The sequence below is a fragment of the Podarcis muralis genome, chromosome 13 (assembly GCF_964188315.1).
Source record: "Podarcis muralis chromosome 13, rPodMur119.hap1.1, whole genome shotgun sequence".
In the NCBI taxonomy this organism is placed as follows: Eukaryota; Metazoa; Chordata; class Lepidosauria; order Squamata; family Lacertidae; genus Podarcis; species Podarcis muralis.
Window position 1 is genome coordinate 20,873,365 of NC_135667.1, and position 18,810 is coordinate 20,892,174.

The 18,810-nt window shown below is 48.0% G+C and overlaps 2 protein-coding genes across 6 annotated transcripts; both read left to right on the plus strand.

The window, feature by feature from the left end:
• The first annotated feature begins 292 nt into the window (after window positions 1–292).
• On the plus strand, window positions 293–7,031 carry NFATC2IP (nuclear factor of activated T cells 2 interacting protein). Its single transcript, XM_028704064.2, has 8 exons — window positions 293–393; window positions 486–608; window positions 1,262–1,413; window positions 1,496–1,561; window positions 2,645–2,825; window positions 3,652–3,796; window positions 4,464–4,570; window positions 4,656–7,031. Exons 1-8 carry the CDS (start codon window positions 382–384, stop codon window positions 4,812–4,814), a joined length of 945 nt encoding a protein of 314 aa, XP_028559897.2. The 5' UTR covers window positions 293–381; the 3' UTR covers window positions 4,815–7,031.
• A 1,814-nt stretch (window positions 7,032–8,845) lies between these two features.
• On the plus strand, window positions 8,846–17,215 carry SPNS1 (SPNS lysolipid transporter 1, lysophospholipid). Of its 5 annotated transcripts, none has more exons than XM_028704058.2 (13): window positions 8,846–8,966; window positions 9,507–9,745; window positions 9,970–10,035; window positions 10,145–10,281; window positions 10,775–10,926; window positions 11,363–11,429; window positions 11,608–11,750; window positions 13,323–13,475; window positions 13,807–13,996; window positions 14,232–14,297; window positions 15,098–15,196; window positions 16,108–16,279; window positions 16,938–17,215. In XM_028704058.2, exons 2-13 carry the CDS (start codon window positions 9,529–9,531, stop codon window positions 17,030–17,032), a joined length of 1,557 nt encoding a protein of 518 aa, XP_028559891.2. In that variant the 5' UTR covers window positions 8,846–8,966; window positions 9,507–9,528; the 3' UTR covers window positions 17,033–17,215. The 5 variants fall into 5 exon arrangements, with proteins under 5 accessions (XP_028559891.2, XP_028559889.2, XP_028559888.2 ...); XM_028704056.2 differs by having other exon boundaries at window positions 8,909–9,067; XM_028704055.2 differs by having other exon boundaries at window positions 8,920–9,016.
• Window positions 17,216–18,810: the final 1,595 nt, after the last annotated feature.

The window sequence follows — 18,810 nt, forward strand, 5'->3', positions numbered from 1 at the left end:
CTGACTGGAAGCAATTCTCTAAGGTTTCGCGGATAGGTCTCTTCCAGCTCCTTAAATCAGGCAGGGCCAAACTTCGCCCTCTAGCTGTTTTGGGACTACAACTCCCATCATCCCTAGCTAATAGGACCAGTGGTCAAGGATGGTGGGAATTGTAGTCCCAAAACAGCTGAAGGGAATCAACAACGCCAAAGACGGAGAAGCAGGGCAGGGAAAACTACAGTTCCCAGAATTCTTTGCGCGCTGCAGCGGAAGAGGCGGCTTGATTCGAAACCTTATTGGGTGGTGGCGGTGAAGGACAGAGGCGTCGGGCGTGACGACCAATCGGGGCGGGCGGGGCGGGCTGTCAAACAAAACCAATAAAGAGAGCTTGATGCCGCTGCCATGGCGGAGACGGTAAATAGGCGCGGGGGTCTGTGTTTAGGGATGGTGGGGCCCTTTCGCGCTCGCGTGGCGCCTCCGCCTCACTTCCCCGTTGCCTCTTGCAGGTGGAGCCCTGCTCCAGCAGCGACTCGGAGCCGGAGGGGACCCCCAGGAAGCCCCCCATCAAGCGCCGCCGCATCCTCCCCGCGGACTTCGGCGTGGCCGCCGTCCCCGTTTACTCCAGCAAGGCGAGTGCCGCGCGGCGGGGGCGCCTCTGTCTCTCCCCTTCAGCCGAAAGGGAAAAGGAAGACTTGCCAGGGCGGCTTGCAGACGTCGGCGGCGAGACAGCCCCTCAGCCCGACCTGAAAAGGCGGGAAAGGAAAAGGGGTCGAGGAGGGAGGAGGAAAGAAAGCTAACTGCATTGGAGTCGTGCTCTCGGGGCTTTCAGTGGAGGTTCATTTCTCTTCAGTGAATGACGAAAGCAAAATACTTAACCCTTCTGCCTTCGCTGTTGTTACAGCATTATTATATCCAACAAGCATAAGGCAGCATGCTCCCCACCCTGTTCTCGCCTGCTCAACTTCTTTTTCTGTGCTGGGAGGAGGAGAACCCAGGAGTGCTTTAATTTTAGTTCACTTCCCAATAGCTCCAGGGATTCCCTATTTTTTTTGCTTACTTGATTTAGACTCTTCCTCCACTCCTCACTACCAACACACTCTTGGCTGGATTGAACCCTGATGTCCTAGCACCTACCTTTGCAGAAACTAATCCACTGTCCTTTTCTAAACGGCTTAGCAGTATTGCTTCCTGCCTGCCCAAGTGTCCGGGGAGAAAAACTGAGTTGTTTTTTGTCCTTTCTCTCTTTCTCTTTCTCTCTCTCTTCCCGTCCCCCCCTTGACAGGTTCAGAACAGTCTCCATCTGTTCCCTGAGTCTCTGAAACTGCCCGTTCAAATCCCAGTGCTGTCTTCTGAACCCCAAGTCATTGACACATCAGATGAGGAAGAGGCAGAGGAGGAAAAGGCTCCTACAAAGCAAGTGGAACAAGAAAAGAGGTCTGCTTCTTTCTCTTCCTCTAACCAGCTGGTCTGGAATTCCCAATTAAAACCATATCTCTGTTGGTTCTCCCTTCAACAGACGTAAAGCTCTTTCCCCTTCACCGCCACCTCCACCGCAGCTCAAGAAACGACGCCATGGAGCTAAGTAAGAATCTGGGGTCCTCTGGAAGGGGAGTGGGGTTCTGTGGATTGGTGCTGGGGTGTGGCGGGGGGAGAGAAAGAGAACCCTTCCAGGCTTGTTGGGGAGGATTGGGATCTATAAAAACCCCTGTCACCCTGATTTGGCAGGCACAAGACATTTCTAAAGCCATGGGTAGGCAAACTAAGGCCCGGGGGCCGGATCTGGTCCAATCGCCTTCTAAATCCGGCCCGTGGACGATCTGGGAAACAGCGTGTTTTTACATGAGTAGAATGTGTCTTTTTATTTAAAATGCATCTCTGGGTTATTTGTGGGGCATAGGAATTCGTTCACCCGTCCCCCCCAAAAAAATATAGTCCGGCCCCTCACAAGGTCTGAGGGACAGTGGGCTGAAAAAGTTTGCTGACCCCTGTCTAAAGCCACTTTTTGTGCATTTAGCTGGCTCATGTATTGTGCCAGCTTTTGTTTTCTTGTACTCTGCAAGAGATTTGGCTTTCTGGGAGGGGAAGGAGAGACAGGTTTCTTGGTGGTGGGAGGCTTAGATTAGCTAGAGTCCACTCCCATCAAGCCAAGCAGATCAGTGAAAGAAATATGTTGTACTATGTGTCTCAGGTTTACAAAACTTTGTCCTGGGGTTGGGGAACCTGTAGTCCTCTAGTCTAGATGCTGTTGGACTACAGCTTCCTCCATCCACACTAACCTTTAGCCATGCTGCCTGGGACTGGTGGAAGCCAAAAAACATAGGTGAGGTCTCCCCATCCCTGCTTTATGTCATCTCTTTCTTTTAACCAAGTCCTAACAGTGTATGTCCCCAGAACACCTTTGCTAAGCTAATTTGTCCTGTACATATTTAACAGATGGGGCTCAGAGAATGCCTCAGCCCAGTTCCCCATAGATCATCCATGACAGAGACGTGTTTTGAATCTGGTCTGTCAGTGGTCTGGTCCTCTAACTCACGACTTGTGGCTTTCAGAACTACTTTCAGCAAAAGGTTTATGGTGATTAATTTTTTAAGGTGGTATGCTTGCGATGTAGGTATCTTATTCCCACCTGTTTTATGGGGTTCTTTTTGTTCCGTTGTCTCCTCAGAAACTTCCACCAGAAGCTCAGGAATCTGACATCCTCCCTCTCAGCTGCCAAGAAAAGCTTGCAAGATGAGGAACTCAGAGATGATGTGATCCTGATTGATGTACTTGAGCCCTCCGAGTCCCCGGAATTGGTGCTAAAGATCCGGTGTCGGGCTGATCTCTACAAAGTTTCTGTTCAGATGGTGAGTTGCCATTGGGGGAAGAGCATCTGCTTTGCATGCTGCAGGTCCCACCTTATATCTCTGGCATTTCCAAGTAGGAAGGATTGGGAGAAACTTCCTGCCTGAAACCCTGGGAGTTCGCCAGAAGTAGCTTAGTCCTGCTGGCCACATGTACGCCGGCTCCCTCGGCCAGTAAAGTGAGATGAGCGCCGCAACCCCAGAGTTGTCCACGACTGGACCTAATGGTCAGGGGTCCCTTTACCTTTTACCTTCCTAGTCTATATACTGCAGTCAAAATGCCTGACCACTGCTTTGTTCTTTCCCATCTGTTACAAGTATTCCATGGCTCTTTTCCTGATAGCCCTGCTTAAAATTGTGAATGTTTTTGTGATTCTCGGGAATAGTATGGGATCTTTACTTATTTAAAATATTAACACCCCACTTTTCTTCCTGACTATTGGCCTCCGAGAATAATTGAAAACAATTTTTTTTTTTTAAAGGCTGTGTTGGCTTGTGGAGGCAGGAAGATGGTGATGGTAGTGATAACTGGGAAATGTCCACTTTCCAGGACCTGGATGTTACTGCAGCAACATAAATATGTGTTGAGACATGTTTGTTTTCTGTTTGAAGGGTTTCTACCCGTATCTTCAGCCAAAAAATGGCTTGTGAGACACTGATAAAAATCAGTAAGAGAGTTCTGCCCTCAGGGCTTAAATTCCCTAGAGATCACAAAGGAAATGGAATTGGGGAAGAGAAGGAAAAAACAACCTCCCTGGGCAATTGAGCAGGTAGGGTTTTCCTGGTATATGGTGTTTTTTTCTAACTCCTTTAACTTTGCACCCCATAGACTGACCCCCTTCAACGAGTGATTGAGCACATGGCTCAGACGCTGAAGGTTCACCAAGACAGAATACTTCTCCTGCTCCGAGATCGCGAACTTGCCGCTGATGCCACCCCCCGTGTACTGGGCCTGGGTGTGGCTGATATAATCGGTGAGTAGTGGGTGGGTTTTTTTGTTTCCAGGGGGGGTCTTCGGTCCCTTAAGTCTCTCTGTATGACTGTCGCCATCCTTGTCCTCTGAGTTGGGGATGCTGATGCCCTTCTTGAGAGCCAGTGTGGTGTAGTGGTTAAGAGCGGTAGTCTCGTAATCTGGGGAACCGGGTTCGCGTCCCCGCTCCTCCACATGCAGCTGCTGGGTGACCTTGGGCCAGTCACACTTCTCTGAAGTCTCTCAGCCCCACTCACCTCACAGAGTGTTTGTTGTGGGGGAGGAAGGGAAAGGAGAATGTTAGCCGCTTTGAGACTCCTGAAGGGGAGTGAAAGGCGGGATATCAAATCCAAACTCCTCCTCCTCCTCCTCCTCCTCTTCTTCTTCTTCTTCTTCTTCTTCTTCTTTCGCTCCCAATGGATCCCTTGCTCCTGTTCTGCTTTGTTCCCAGACCCTGCTCTTCCATTATGAGAGCTAATCTGTGATCTGGTGGTCGGAAGTGATTGGGGAGAACCCAGCTTCAAATCCCCATACAGCTCATGGGATAATGCTGGGTCAGTCTGTGCCTCTCAACCTAATATACCCTACAATGGAATTGAGGATTACATTGTGGGGGGATTGCTGTTTTGATCTCGCTGGTTGTGTATCAATGTAATGTGGACTTCCTCCAGATTGTGTGGTGGAGACGACTAGCCAAGGGAGCAGTGATGCTGGAAACCTTCAGCTCCGGGTGCAAGGGAAAGACAAAAGCTCCCAGATGGAGTTTACCCTCCAGAGGGTAAGGAGACTGTGGTTTGGGGGCAGAGGGCTACTTGGTGTTGGTGGGGCAGTATTGCAGCTGTCCTTCTCTCTTGTTCCTGCAGGGGGAGCCATTGCAAAAACTTATGAGTCACTACCGTAAAGCCCAAGGTTTTGGCAGATGCAAACTTGGGTTCTATTTTGATGGACAGCGTTTGGCAGGAACCTGCACCCCTGAAGAGTTAGGGATGGAGTCTGGCGACGTCATTGAAGTATGGAGCTAAAAATCCTTCCATCTCTTCAAAGAGGCTGTTCCCGTGAGGGGGTTTTACTGCTTCACCTGGGCTCTGTGTTCTGACCGACTTCATTGTGTCTAATGTCTGAGTGCAAGGGAAGCAGCCTTGTTCTTCTTAAACATGATAGGAGTGTGGTAATTTCTGTCTGTTCCAGACACAGAGAGGGATGACTGCATTCCAATGTCACGTTCCATGCACCTACCTGAAACTTAGTTAATAAAGCAAATTTTGTAACTGGCCCCCTTTGAGCAGAGTGGAAAGAAACTGCTCAGTTATAGTGAAAGCAATACACATTCTGGAGGGCCAGTGTGCACTGAATAATTGTTTTGTTTAAATCAGTGGCTCTTTTCCATTTGTTTTAACAATGCTGTATAATCCTGTTACCGTTTTCCTTCTTTACCTTTACTTGGTGGTAGTAAGCAGAACTGGATTATTTGAGACCTGTGCAGTCTTTTAAACCCTACTAGAAAATTATAGTCCTCTTATTTCTATGCCAGATTTCTCAAACTTCCTTTTTGAAGGCTAGCCAACCTCTCCAGGATTGTTAGGCTGAAATTCCCTTGACCACTGGCCATGCTTGCTGGTACTGCTGGAACCTGTAGCCAAACATCTGGAGGATATTACATTGTCTATATCTGTTTATATGCATCACCACCCTGAATATGGCTTTTTAAAGCAAATTTGTAATCCATGTGTGCAGAGTATAAGTTGGCGTGTGAATAGCATAGCTGCACTCAAAAGATACTATCTTACCTATACTCTTCCATGTACATCTAACTTACCTAACAATGTCTCTTTGTTATTTAATTGCTAGATTTGTACCTCCTTTTTATTGAAGTCGTCCCTACAGCAAATGAGAGATGGAATGAATCCTAATAAAAAGCAGTATTTTTTCAAAGTAACACAGAACCAGTCCACCAGAATCCTGATGTTGTCCCTGCCTCCCTTCCTACTTTTTCTCCTGTTCCAAGTTAGGTCCAAAGTCCTTCACATAAAAGTATGTTAAAGCTGTAGTTTACTTATTTAGGCATTTGTCCATGAAGTTCAATGGGATTAATTCTGAATACAAACTCTGGCCTTGCAACTCATAGGGGACAAAGATTCTGATATTTATTGGATTATTTGTGTTTCTGTGGAAACATAGCATCAACTTCATGGGTATTCAATGACTGCATAGAATTTTGGTAGCTTTTCTCTGTTGCTATGCTGCAAGAAACTGTCTGCCAAAGTTTCTCTTCTCGGACGTTGGCAGGCTTTAGGTTTCAGGCTGCAAAACTGCAGAAAAATGTTACAAGCTACTAGTTTACTTTTTAAAATGTGAAGGACTTTGCCCCTAATTTGTATGTTGACTTTTTCATTGTCTAAAGCTTGGCATGCTTTGCCCTACTTAAGCATACTTTCACCTAGTTTTGATCTTGGCCAATGCAACTCTTAAACCCATTTTGCAAAGTGTGAAATGTTTTAAATAGGCGGTTTTGTGATTTGAAGGGCTTCAAAGTTGTTTGCGTCTTCAGTTCTGCCAAATTTGAGACTTTTTTTTGTTAAAACCAATATTAAAATAACCCACCACAAAAAATAGCAGAGCAGGCCCTGCCTTTAGCCAGAATAAGGCAGCTGCCTCAGGTGACAGATTTTGGAGGGGCAGCAATACAGGATATACACAGACTAAGGCTTAACTGCTAGTCTGGCTGGCTTTGAATGGGGGCACCATTGTATTCTTTGCCTTGTACTGGTTCTGACAGTTACAGCCATCAACACACTGGCGGAGGAAGAGGAGTGCAGGGAGAGCGCACCGCCCCCGGCAGCGCGATCCCCAGGGTGCCATCGTGACGGGCCCCCCGCTGGGTGTCCCGCCCCCACCTCCTCTCCACCCCCGGTGCCGGAGCATGAAGCTCCGCCACTACATCAACGCCCTAGAAGTTGGTACCAGCAGATTTGCCGAGTCTACGAAACAAAATGCCTTGAGGAAAAAATGAAGGGGTGGGGGAAACAGCCCAATGAGGAATGAGTGTACTCACTAGCCCCAAACATTACACTCACGCGTGAGGGTGAAAAAGAGGGATGGAACAAAATGTTTTGGAAAAGGACATGGTTGGCCTGAGCAGCAGCAATCCATACTAGAACATTTTTTACAGACCCCTCACTTTACAATTTACTGTTGTGTTGTGTTGCAAAAAATAAAACTCCTCTGGGACTTTAAAAAGAGCCTTGTGCCTGGCTGAAGTGTTTTCATTTAATCTTCCTTAGACTGCAGGCAGTTTAGTTTTATGTGAAGTGCACGACGTTGTCTTGCCAAATGAGTGGCAGCTTGATTTTTGCCCTTGCAGCCAGGCGGTAAGTAAATGCAGCCTTTAAATATCTGCCAAGTCTGGCAGGTTGTGAGTTGTGCAGATCTGAGTTAGGATGACTTTATTACCCACCAGTGCCGAATTTATGTATAAGCTAAGTAGGCTAAAGCCTAGGGCCTCTAAATCTAGGGGGCCTCCCCAGCCCGCCCACCCCCGAGCGGGTAATCTCCCCTCTCCCCAAATTGCAAACCCAATACTTCATGTGAGGGCAGGGTAACTCGGGCCCAGCAACAATGAGACTCAATTTGCCCAATTTGAAACTCTGGGGCCCAACTTGAATTTTTTTTGTGGGGGGCCTTGGCTTCACTCAATTTTGTTTATAACTTTCTTCCATTTTCTTCCAGTTGTGAGGGTGGGGGATTGGGAGGGGCCTCACAAGTGGAGTAGCCTAGGGCCTCTCTTAACCTAAATCTGGCCCTGTTACCCGCACTAATTCAGGACTGTAAAAAGTGTTGGTTTCCAGGCAGTGTGAAGGGGGGGGGGGGACTGCCATGACAGGGAGAAGACCTGGGGTGTAAATTTCAGAAGGGTAGCCATGCATGTCTGTTGTATCAAACACAACAAAGGCTCTGATGGCTTCCTGAAAGACTGACAAAAAGAGTTATTGTGGAGTAGGTTTGTTTGGACTAGATGGTTGCACAAACAGGATTTCTGGTGCCTCAACAAACCTATTACATCTGAGGTACCACTACTTTTGTTTGTAACAGACTGAACAGGGTTACCCACTTCTAGACGTTACCAATCCTCTTGGTTGTGTGTGGGATCTCTCATAAAGCATTCACGTTCAAGATAGTGACTCATAAGAATGCAAGTGCCTGCTGGATCCGGATTTTAGTCCAGCATCCTCTCCTCACAGGGGCCAGTGGGAAGCCTGCAAGCAGGTCAGGAGCACCACAGCACCCTGCCCACCACCTGTCTCCTGTTCCCAGCAGCTGGCGAACCCAGCCATTTTGATAGCCTCGTCCTCGACAAACTTGCCTGATCCTCTTTTAAAGCCATCCAAGTTTGTGGCCATTCCTTACTCCTGCGGGTGGGAGTTCCAAACTTTTTAATCGTGTGTTGGGGGAAATTCCGTCCTTTTTATTTTGCCGCTCCTGATTTCTCCCAGCGTTCAGCGTCAAGGGATCCCCACGAGCGCTGCGAGGGAGAAACCCATCTCTCTATCCATGCAAGGTGTTGGCAAACGTCTATCATGTCGCCTCTCTTACTCAAGGGAGTGTTTGTCACAGATTTTGGGGTGGAGGCGTGTGACGGGAAGTGATTGTGGAGTTTAATGTGCTTTGGAGACGTGACGGAAGGCGCGCTGGCTGCTTTCCCGATAGCGAGACGGCGGCAGTAAACAAGGCTCCAGGTGTGTTGCGGGGACCGGGGAGCGCAGGCCGCAGCGCTCTGGTAACCATGGCGACGAAGGAACGCGCCTCGAGGAGGGCAGGGACCCGTTATGGGTCGTTCAAACTTCCACAGAAGGGGCAGGGAGCCTGGGCTTGGGCTGGTAACTATGACAACCGAAGTAACCCCCACGCTGCCGCCGCCGCCACACACACACTAGCCTCTCTGACGCCTTGAGGGGCGGGAGAGAGCGCGCGGCGCGTCCTGTATTTGTATTGGTGACGCGGAAGACAATCAGGCGACCGGCTCTGTTGCCATGGCACCCAGGGGTCGGGAGGCGGAAAGGGCGGGGACGAAGAAGAGTCACATGATAATCAAAGCTCGTGAAAGGAGGGCAAGGAAAAGAGCCGTCACGTGATCCCGCCGAGCCGCTCCGGCGAGTGGGGAGGGGGTGGCAGGCAGGGTACGTCCGTCGCCGGGGAGGGCGGCGTGTGAGATGCTGGCGGGGCCTTGGTAGGGCCGGGGAGAGCGGGTGACGGGACTCCCTCCCTGGGTAACTCTCAGGTTAGCATTGGGAGAGGCGAAAGGGGGGCGTTTGCGGGTGGGGGCTACAGGTTAATGACAGCTTTAGGGTGAGGTCAGGCTTGGTGGGGAAAGGGGCCTGTTGTCATTTTTCTCCCTTCAGTCTGAGATGTGACTCTGAGGAGTAGCTACCCTTAAATTCATCTTTGGCTTTGTTTACATTATAGCAATATATGTATGTAATAATAACAATAATAACATAATAAATAAATAAGGGAGTGGGAAATAAGAATCTAATGCTGAACAGTGGGTGTCTTTTGCCTTTGTGTTACTGACTGGCCTTCTCTTCTGGTCGCCGTCTTCTTCTGGTTCTTTTTCTCGCCCTAGTTAAGTTCTTCTGTAACTGCCATAAGATTTGCTGCTCTCCCCTGCAGTTCTTTAGGGTATGTAAGGGGCTGGCTATCTCATATTGTCTCTCCAGTGGGTTCTTCTTGCCCCTGGCCATGGCATCTCAGCGGCAACCTTACGTGGATACGGCCCCAATCCTGACCCAGGCAGATGACACAGAGGAAGAGGGAAAGGATGGTCTGCAAACTGGGCATGAAGGGGAAGAAGAGGTACAGACCCTCACAGGCATCTCCTCTACACGGGCTGGCTTCATTGTGGGAGTTCTCTGCTTTGTTAACCTACTGAACTACATGGACCGCTTCACTGTGGCTGGTAAGGGTGCTGGGGTGCTATGAGAATGTAGCTGGAACTTCTCTTCCCAGCTGTGTCAGGTGGGTGGGCACTGTAAGTTTTAAAGCGACGAGGGGTTGATTTTCTCCCCACCCACAACAATCCTTAACTTTAGATCATGAAGGGCATGATGGATTGTTTTGGGGTGAGGATACTTAGTTGTCTTTCCTCAGTATTAACACTGTGATCCTTCTTCCTTACCTCAGGCGTTCTTCCTGACATTGAGGCATTTTTTACAATTGATGATAGCAAATCAGGGCTCCTACAAACAGGTGAGTAGGGTGGTGGGGCTTCCCCACCCACAACCCAGGCACTTTGTAAAGGCAGTGCTATTGAAGCAGGAGTGTTTGCCACTGGGAATAATTATTTCTTTCTTCTCAGTTTTTATTAGTAGCTATATGGTACTTGCACCAATTTTCGGTTACCTGGGGGATCGCTATAATCGCAAATACCTGATGTGCATTGGGATCACCTTCTGGTCAATAGTGACGCTGGGGAGCAGCTACATTCCCAAGGAGGTATGGGGGCAGGGGAGAAGATTCTGTAGATTAGTTTTCACCCAGGCATGGGGAAGAACTTTGGGTTTGGGATCTGTGTGTCTTCCCTTCCACCCCCCAGCACTGAGGCTTATGGGGCAGGGGAGATCTGGCACAGCTGTCCTCTTGAGATTGGGAAGGTGCAAGGCTTTCCTTCAGTTTAAGCTGTGTGTCATTAAGCTGAACTCTGGATAAAATCACAAACATTTGCTAGCTGGTAAGAAACTGTTTTGGAAGGCCTTGTGCCTGGTTGACTAGAGGAGATTCTTACTTGTCACAAGCCACAGAAAAGTGGCTATTTATAAAGTATTGCTGAACAGGTTTGAAACCTGTTCTTGACATTCACACTTGCCAAACAAGGAATCCTAGGAACTGTAATTCTGAGAAGGGGTTAAGAATAGTTTAGGGGTGTGTTTCAGATTTATAGCTACACTATTACATCTCCTCAGTTTATTGTTTGTTTTCTCCACATTAGATGTTCTGGCTGTTGCTGCTGACACGAGGCATGGTGGGTGTGGGAGAGGCCAGCTACTCAACTATTGCCCCCACCATTATTGCTGATCTGTTTGTGGGTGACCGGCGATCCCGCATGCTCAGCGTCTTCTACTTCGCCATACCTGTGGGCAGGTGCGAACACCCTGTGGTCTGTTTCAGGGCGGGGTATGCACTGTAGTGAAGTTGAACTAGAGATACTCATCTGTTTACTGTAAATTGGCAATCAGCCTTATGCAACAATCAAAGCAAGATGTGTGTGTTCATAAGGCATGGAATAGGAGCATAGGAAGCTGCCTTATATAACTGATTCAGACCATTGGCCCATTTAGCTCAGTATTGTCTACACTGACTGGCAGCAGCTTTCCAGGGTTTCAAGCAGGGCTCTTTTCCCAGCCCTATCTGGAGATGCTGGAAAGTGAACCTGGGGTTTTCTGCATGCAAGGCAGGCACTCTGCCGCTGACCTCTGGTATTCCCCCATTGTTGCAATGACCAAACCTAATTGGCTTTCACAGAAAGAGGGGAGCCTGCCTGAGTGTGGGTCTGACTGTTCTCCCTTTTCACCTGCAGTGGACTGGGCTACATAGTTGGTTCAAAGGTGAAAGATGTGGCTGACGACTGGCATTGGGCCCTGCGGGTGAGTAGGATGGGGATACAATTGTACTGGTTAGTGTTTGTTGCCTTATGTTCATGTTGCAGTTCAGCTCATCTTCATCACATTGTAGTAAGCATGTCTGCTGTGCACCTATGCATACATGTTTTTATTTTCTTCTGTTTAGAATGCCTCCAACTTAGATCATTATCTTCTCATACAGGTGACACCAGCCCTGGGGGCATTGGCGGTGATACTGTTGATAACTGTGGTGCGGGAGCCGCCTCGAGGAACTGTGGAGACGCACTCGGATGCCCCTCTGCAATATACTTCCTGGGCAGCTGACCTGCGGGCCCTGAGCCGCAAGTGAGTAATGGGTGCCATTTAATGTACTGCTGCCATGTAGGCCACATCCCACCTTTCCATTCTGGAATAGCTTCCTTGCCCTAGTTTCATTGATTCCAGATCAGTGTAGATATTCTCTTTAGTGATAGATAGAGGACAAGAAACTGAGAAGCAAAACAAACCACTTAGGGGAAATGTACAGTCTTCTTTCTTGTGGGGGCTTTCAAAGCAAGACTGACAGGTACCTGTCCAGAGTGCTTTATGGAGGTGGTTTTGAAATTTGGTTCCTCAGAGTATTGGGGAACTTAATTAAGGAAATTGGTAATGGTAGCGAAGGTTCCCTTGAGCATAAGCTTGTCCACTATTATTAGTCTTCCCCTGCAGTTATAAGCAGATGTTGAGATGTGTTCTAGGGTGTGTGTTCAAATTGCACCAGGTCCAGCAGGCCTGGTCAGTGACTTGTTTAATCCACGAGAAAGTGCCCCGACATTCTTTGTAACATAATAAGAGCCAACAGGCCAGTTCAGTAGCTGTTCATTGAAAGTGGAACCCTTGAAAAGGAGTTGCTTTAAGACAGGGGTGGGGAGCCTGTGGTCCAAGGCCCATTATGCAGCTTTTGGCCTAATTTCACGAGGCTCTCAGCTTCATATGATTGGAGAAAAGAAGTCCTGAGGTAGAGGTGGTTTTAGGGTAGTGTGACTGGTGTGTTTGTACTGGGCACTGCTCTGCAGGGAGCACCAAAACAATGATGTAGATTGTGTGTAGAACAATTCTTTGACAGGCAGGGGGCGCCAGGTTTTAGCATCCAGGGCACTGCTGAAGTTTGAGGGCCCAAAGTCTGCCACTGCCGGAGTGGGGAAATGGGGACTAGGGGAAGGGCGAAATGGAGTGAGGAAGAGATAAAAGCCCTCTGAAAGTGATCAGTCTGCAACTCTGATAAGAGTGCTCTGTCCTCACTGCAGTAACCTGCTAGATAGGAAACAAGGTGAGAAGAAGAAGAGGGGAAAGGAATAGCCTTGTCCATCATTGCCTCTGGCCCTGACCCCACCTGGCATACCAAATAATATGAAGCCCTTGACAGAAAATGTTCCTCCCTGCCCTGGCTTTAGGCCTAGGGTTGCAGCTCTCTGCAGATGTGGTAACTGTGCCATCAGTAATGTTCTCTGTAGGAGGCAGTGGCACCCTACACACTGTGTTTCACAAATTGCCCCCCAGTTGCAGTTCCCTGGTATGGTTTTTTTCTCCTAGTAACCTCCTGAGCTGGAGAACACCTTGCTACTTGTGCCACCACTATTACAGGTGGGCAAACCGTGACCTAAAAGAGATCCTGCCATGGGCTAGCTGAGTGTTTCTAAGGACTGGCTCATCCCTGGTTGCCTATACTTTGATTTCTCTGTATTTTTGCAGCTGAATGGGTGAGCCAACTCTCTTGTAGAGCATTATATGTGAGGTCATAGGAAAGTTATGTTTGTGGCAATAGATCTGTGATGGTTCCAATTGCTCAACTGCAGGAATGATTAGGGCTATTGTTTTATGCTCACATTTCCTCTCTCTCTCTCTCTCTCTCTCTCTCCCCCCCCCCCCCCCGGACAGTCGCAGTTTCATATTGTCATCGCTAGGCTTCACAGCTGTGGCCTTTGTAACAGGCTCCCTGGCTCTGTGGACACCAACTTTCCTGTACCGCTCACGCCTGGCCGCTGGCACTCTCCAGCCTTCTCCCTCAGGACATGCTTCTGACTCTGATAGGTGAGTTAGTAGCTGAGAAAGCCCTTAGTCATGACATCAGTTCAGCTCTCTCTTGAGGAACACTTGGTTCAGTAGTGGAGGTTCACCACTGCTGTCTTTTGACACCTCTGTGTTTCTTAACTTTGAGCTGTTTGTAGTATAGGGGCTAAGAGACTGTCACAAATGGGGATGCCCCAAATCTTGAATCTTGCCCCTGCTGTAACCTTGGTAGATGGCCTTGGCATGCTACTGTCTCTCATCCTCCCATCTGCAATGTGGGGTACCAGATGTAAAGTGCTCTGAGCCTTCTCTGTGGTGCTTTTATGAATGCTTTGTATCATTATCTCTGCAGCCTCACCTTTGGCGTCATCACTTGCGTGACTGGTGTGCTGGGTGTCAGTGCTGGGGTGGAGATTTCCCGGCGCTGGCGCCGCACCAACCCTCGTGCTGATCCCCTGGTGTGTGCAACTGGACTGCTGGGCTCTGTCCCCTTCCTGTTCCTGGCAGTGGTGACTGCTAAGCAGAGCATCGTTGCCACCTACGTGAGTTCTCCCCAAGTTCCACTTGTTAATTTGGTACAGCCCCCAAGGGTGCTGCCAGCTTTCTTGTGGCAGTATCCATGGTGTGGCATGGTGGGTACCGTTGCCTGTCCCACCACTGCCCATCCTGTGCTTTTTAAACTTTTGTACACTGCTTTGGAATCTTAAAAAATAAATAAAAGGATTTTTAAAACAAAAATAATGTCGTCTCTCCTCTTCACCCCTCCTTCCTCTGCAGGTATTTATTTTCATTGGCGAGACCCTCCTCTCCCTCAACTGGGCCATAGTGGCAGACATCCTTCTGGTGAGACTGGGGAAGAGGCAGTGTGCAAAACTCTAGACTTTTATTTCAGTTGCAGAATTGCACCGTTCTCGTTTGCTTTCCCATGTGGTGGTAGCCTGAGAAAATCAAGCAGAAAGAGTCAGCCCTGGGTTTAACTGTCCATTGACAGTGGCTTTGTTTGCTTTTTTAAACTTAGTTCTGCTGAGAATTCACAAGATATCCTCAGGCAAATCTCTTTCCCTCTAATGAAACAATAATTCTGGCCTACTCTAAGGAGGAGTTAGAAGTATTGCTGCGAGTTTGCACCTTGGGCATCCCTCCAGGGCTCCTGTGCCCATGGCAGATAGCAGGGTAGTCAGCATAGTGTTTCTTACAGCTCCAACATGATGGTTTCTCCTCCCTTGTGCTGCCCAAATCCCTGTCCCATTTTGGCTGTGCCACTGTGTCATAGATCCACTGGCGCAACGGTTCACGGGTATATATTTATGCCACCACAATTGCTATCTGGCATGGCAGTTGGCATGGTGTACAGGACTGCACCTCTGTGCTGCTTTTCTACAGAGGACTGCATGAGCTTCTGGGGGCTTCTGGTCCCCTTTGTCAAATGTGCTAAGTGAAATCCTCAGTTGGCAAGAGTGTGTATGACACCAAAGTGGGTATAGAATAAAAGAGGAGCAAGATGAAGGGCAACCAGAAGAGGCTTAGCAATGTGTGTGAGAGAGTGGCTTGTAATGGCTTTATAGTTATGTGGGGAAGCAACCTTAAAACTTGTTCGCTGTCCAGCAGAGGGCACCAGTAAATCAGCTGTATTCTCTTCCCAGTATGTTGTCATCCCCACACGCCGATCCACAGCTGAAGCTTTCCAGATCCTGCTGTCGCATCTTCTGGGTGATGCTGGGAGCCCTTATCTCATTGGCCTGGTAAGTGCTTGGACAGCGAGAAGGCACTTCTGGTCAGCTTTTCAAAGCTTGCGACTTCTGAGGCATTCTACCCATCAAGCAGCTCCTCTTTTCTCTGCCATCAGCCACTTGCTCTTTCCCAGCATTTAGATCATACCTTGCAAGGCTCACGCAGCTGTATTTCTTGGGCCGAAAGAGCCCAGGCTGATCCTGCAATATTTGTTCAGGCCGAGGGAAATTGATGCATTGCAACCTTGTGCAATATTAACCTCCCAGGACCTAAGCTGTTGAAGCTCTGCTCCAGGGGTGATCATCTTAAGAACAGACTGTTTTCCATTTGGGAGCAGGGCCTTCTTAATAGCGACTCCAGAGCTAAGACTCTCTCAAAATGTTTCTTGTATGTTGCCTGCAAAGCTGTTTGGAGGCATGTAAAAATGTGTTTATCTTGCCAGGTCTTATGAGAGTTAACTGGAAGTGTGCTCTCAAATTTGTATTCAATATTTTTTTATTTTATATGCTTTAACTGTGTGGCTTTGAAAAATGTTAAAATAGTTCCATTGCCTGTCAACCACTTCGTAGTCATTCTTGTTAAAAGCCAGCATCAGTATAAAGAATACATACAGCATTAGCGGATACTCTGTTTTCTACATGTTGGAAAGAATTTTGTTGGATTAGAACTACTGCATCTCCCGATTCCTTTAAGCGAGTTTTGAGCAACAGCACACTACAGACCAGGAGAGAGAGAGAGAGTGGTTAAGAGGTAGGGATGGGTTTTGCCACTCATTGCCTCAGCAATGCTATGTGCCAAGAAATAGCACAAGCAATAAATAACACCACCAATTTCCAATTCTGCCAGCTTTCCTATTGGTTGTGCCGCTCCACTTGACACTGCATAATGGTGTGCATGTTCTTTTGCTGAATCCCTTTTCCAGATCAGTGACCGAATCCAAGCTGATCGCCCCCAAACATTCCTGTCGCAGTTCCGAAGCCTTGAATATGCGCTTATGGTCTGTGCCTTTGTGGGAGTTATTGGTGGCGGCTTCTTCCTGGCTACGGCTTGCTTCATCCAGGCAGACCGTAAGCGCACAGAGCTGTATGTACAAGGTAAAACCTCTTCCCTCCATTGGCCAGTCAGAGTTGAGATGTTAAGGTCTGTGAAGCCTGGCACGGAGCTGCTGCACCAAACATGCACCCCAGTAGCAAAAATGATTGTGGGTTGCTTTAGTAGTGGCTCTGTGCCACGAGGAAGCCACTCATCTCCTGTGGCACGATAGTACTTTCCTGGGAAAAGAGGGTGGTCTGGTGTAACAGCCAGTTATGAGTTAGGATGGAAAGGGAAGGCGTCCCACAAATGTGGGTGTCCAGGGAGCTTCCCTGTGTGATTTTAAATTGCCCGTGTTTGTCAGGGGCAGCAATTGTTATCACCTCATTTTGGAAGCATCTTTTTGATTTAGAATGCCTTGTCCCCCACGAAGAAACCTTTTTGGGCAATTATATGAGCAAGCTTTTGGCTTCTGCCAGAGTTTCACCTCATCACTTTGCTGTAGTGGCTGCAGCTGAGTAGCGACAAGAGCAATTTCTGAGTAGCAGGGGTGGCACACGTCTTAAGTCTTGATAAGTCCTGTGTGTTAGGAAGTGTGCATGACCGTGGAGGAAATCATGGGAGGACAAGCAATCGGGAGCCTCCTTTCCTCTAACGTGAGGTTGGCGCAGCCTCTTTGGACAAACACCTCTGACCCTGTCATGCTCTTTCTCCCTGCAGGGCAATTTCACGAGTCACCTGAAGGCGAAGATCGCATTGTTGTTCCTCAGGGTGGGCGACCCACCAAAGTCCCTGTCTCTAGTGTCCTGATCTGAAGCCCGCCCCACTTGGTTCCTTCAATCTGGGAAAGAATGATGGACTTGTGATCAGCTGAGCATGGCGCTCACAGGGAGATGAGGACTCTCTGAATGGACCCAGGCGGGTGGTTTTGTGGGCAACAGGAGAAGATCAATTTTTTGTGTCTGTGTTTCTGGGATTTTTATAAAGCACTAACTTTATCAAGAGTCATGTGGTGTTTTTCAGATGAACAGGATGAAACAATGAAACCCTTCCCCCATCTCTGCCTTCTACTTTAATGGTTTTTCAAGGGTTCCCAGAGGCTTTTTCAATGGTGTTCCCAATATATGTGATTTCACTTACATTGTGGTGCCTCAAAACGTAACCCCTCGTATATGGGGAGTTGCCTGTATGTCACAAGAGGTCTAGGAGAAGGCTAGTAAGGGGTAAACTGGGGGCATATTAGCTGTTGCAGCAAGAGAGTTTTCAAAAGCTTTTATGCAGGGGGAAAAACTAGAAGTGGCTCTAACTCAGCTTTTAATAAATGTTAGGGAAGAAATCAGAAAAAGTTTTTTTTTTATTCAAGAAACCTCTGCTTTAGTAGTATTAACTACATCTTACTGACTTCAGAACAGAGTTAGTCATGAGGGATACTTTTAAAAATAAAAAAATCCTGAAGCTTCTGTTCTGGCCTATTTGGTGGCCCAAAGGTTCTTGCCTGTTAAGAGTGTGTTGTCTTACTTTGAAGCGTCAAGAACGTGTGCAGTCAGAAATTGGGTGTAGTCAAAAGTTTCTCTTCGAGATCCAGAGGATAAGGTGCCTTGTTTTCTGTGTGTTTTTGCTTCTGACTTACATTCTTGCTAAAAACCATCTCAGCTAAGGAAGTAGTGCAGTGAGGTGATGTCACACATTTGGTGGATAAAGGCTGGCTGTTTTGCACATGCACGTCATCACTTGATGGCTGTCCATTGAGGCGGCGGCGGGGGGGGGCATTCATTTGTGAAATCTGCCTAATTGCAAAGTTGGAAGGCATTTTTTGTGACCCTGTAGCCATCTGACTTGCACCCCCCTCATAAGTGGTTTGGCTCACGTGCTTGGTTCATCAAGTGAAGCTGCATTGTGTTGCAGTGACCTTGATGTGATACAAATTACCATATTTTTTGCTCTATAAGACTCACTTTTCCCCTCCTAAAAAGTAAGGGGAAATTTGTGTGTGTCTTATGGAGGGAATGCAGGCTGCACAGGTATCCCAGAAGCCAGAACAGCAAGAGGGATTGCTGCATTCACTGCGCAGCGATTCCTCTTGCTCTGGCTTCTGAGATTCAGAATATTTTTTTTCTTGTTTTCCTCCTCCAAAAACTAGGTGCGTCTTGTAGTCTGGTGCGTCTTATAGAGCGAAAAATACGGTATCTTGAAATTATTTCTTCTGTTTTCAGATTGTGGTGCACCGGGATGTAAAACCAGGTGTCTTCTGTAGAGACATTCCAGTGGAATAGCTGGGTTGTTGCTCTTTGCTGCAACAGATTCAGGGCCCAATCTAGAAGAGCCTATGTGAGATAGATAGATAGATAGATCTGTCAGCTGAGGATAACATGCCATGCCACTAAGGAAGTGAGCTCTGGCCCATGAAGGTTTATGCTACAATAAACATACTGGTTTTTGAGGTTCTTTCTTTCAGATCAAAATGAGTTTCTTCATGGGTTGCTTGGGTATGGTTTATTACTGGTTTTGAAAGATGTCCCACCACCACCTATAGAGGCCCTTCTACGCTTTGTTGGCTTGAGGTCAAAGGTGTGTGATGATTTTCATGCCTGTT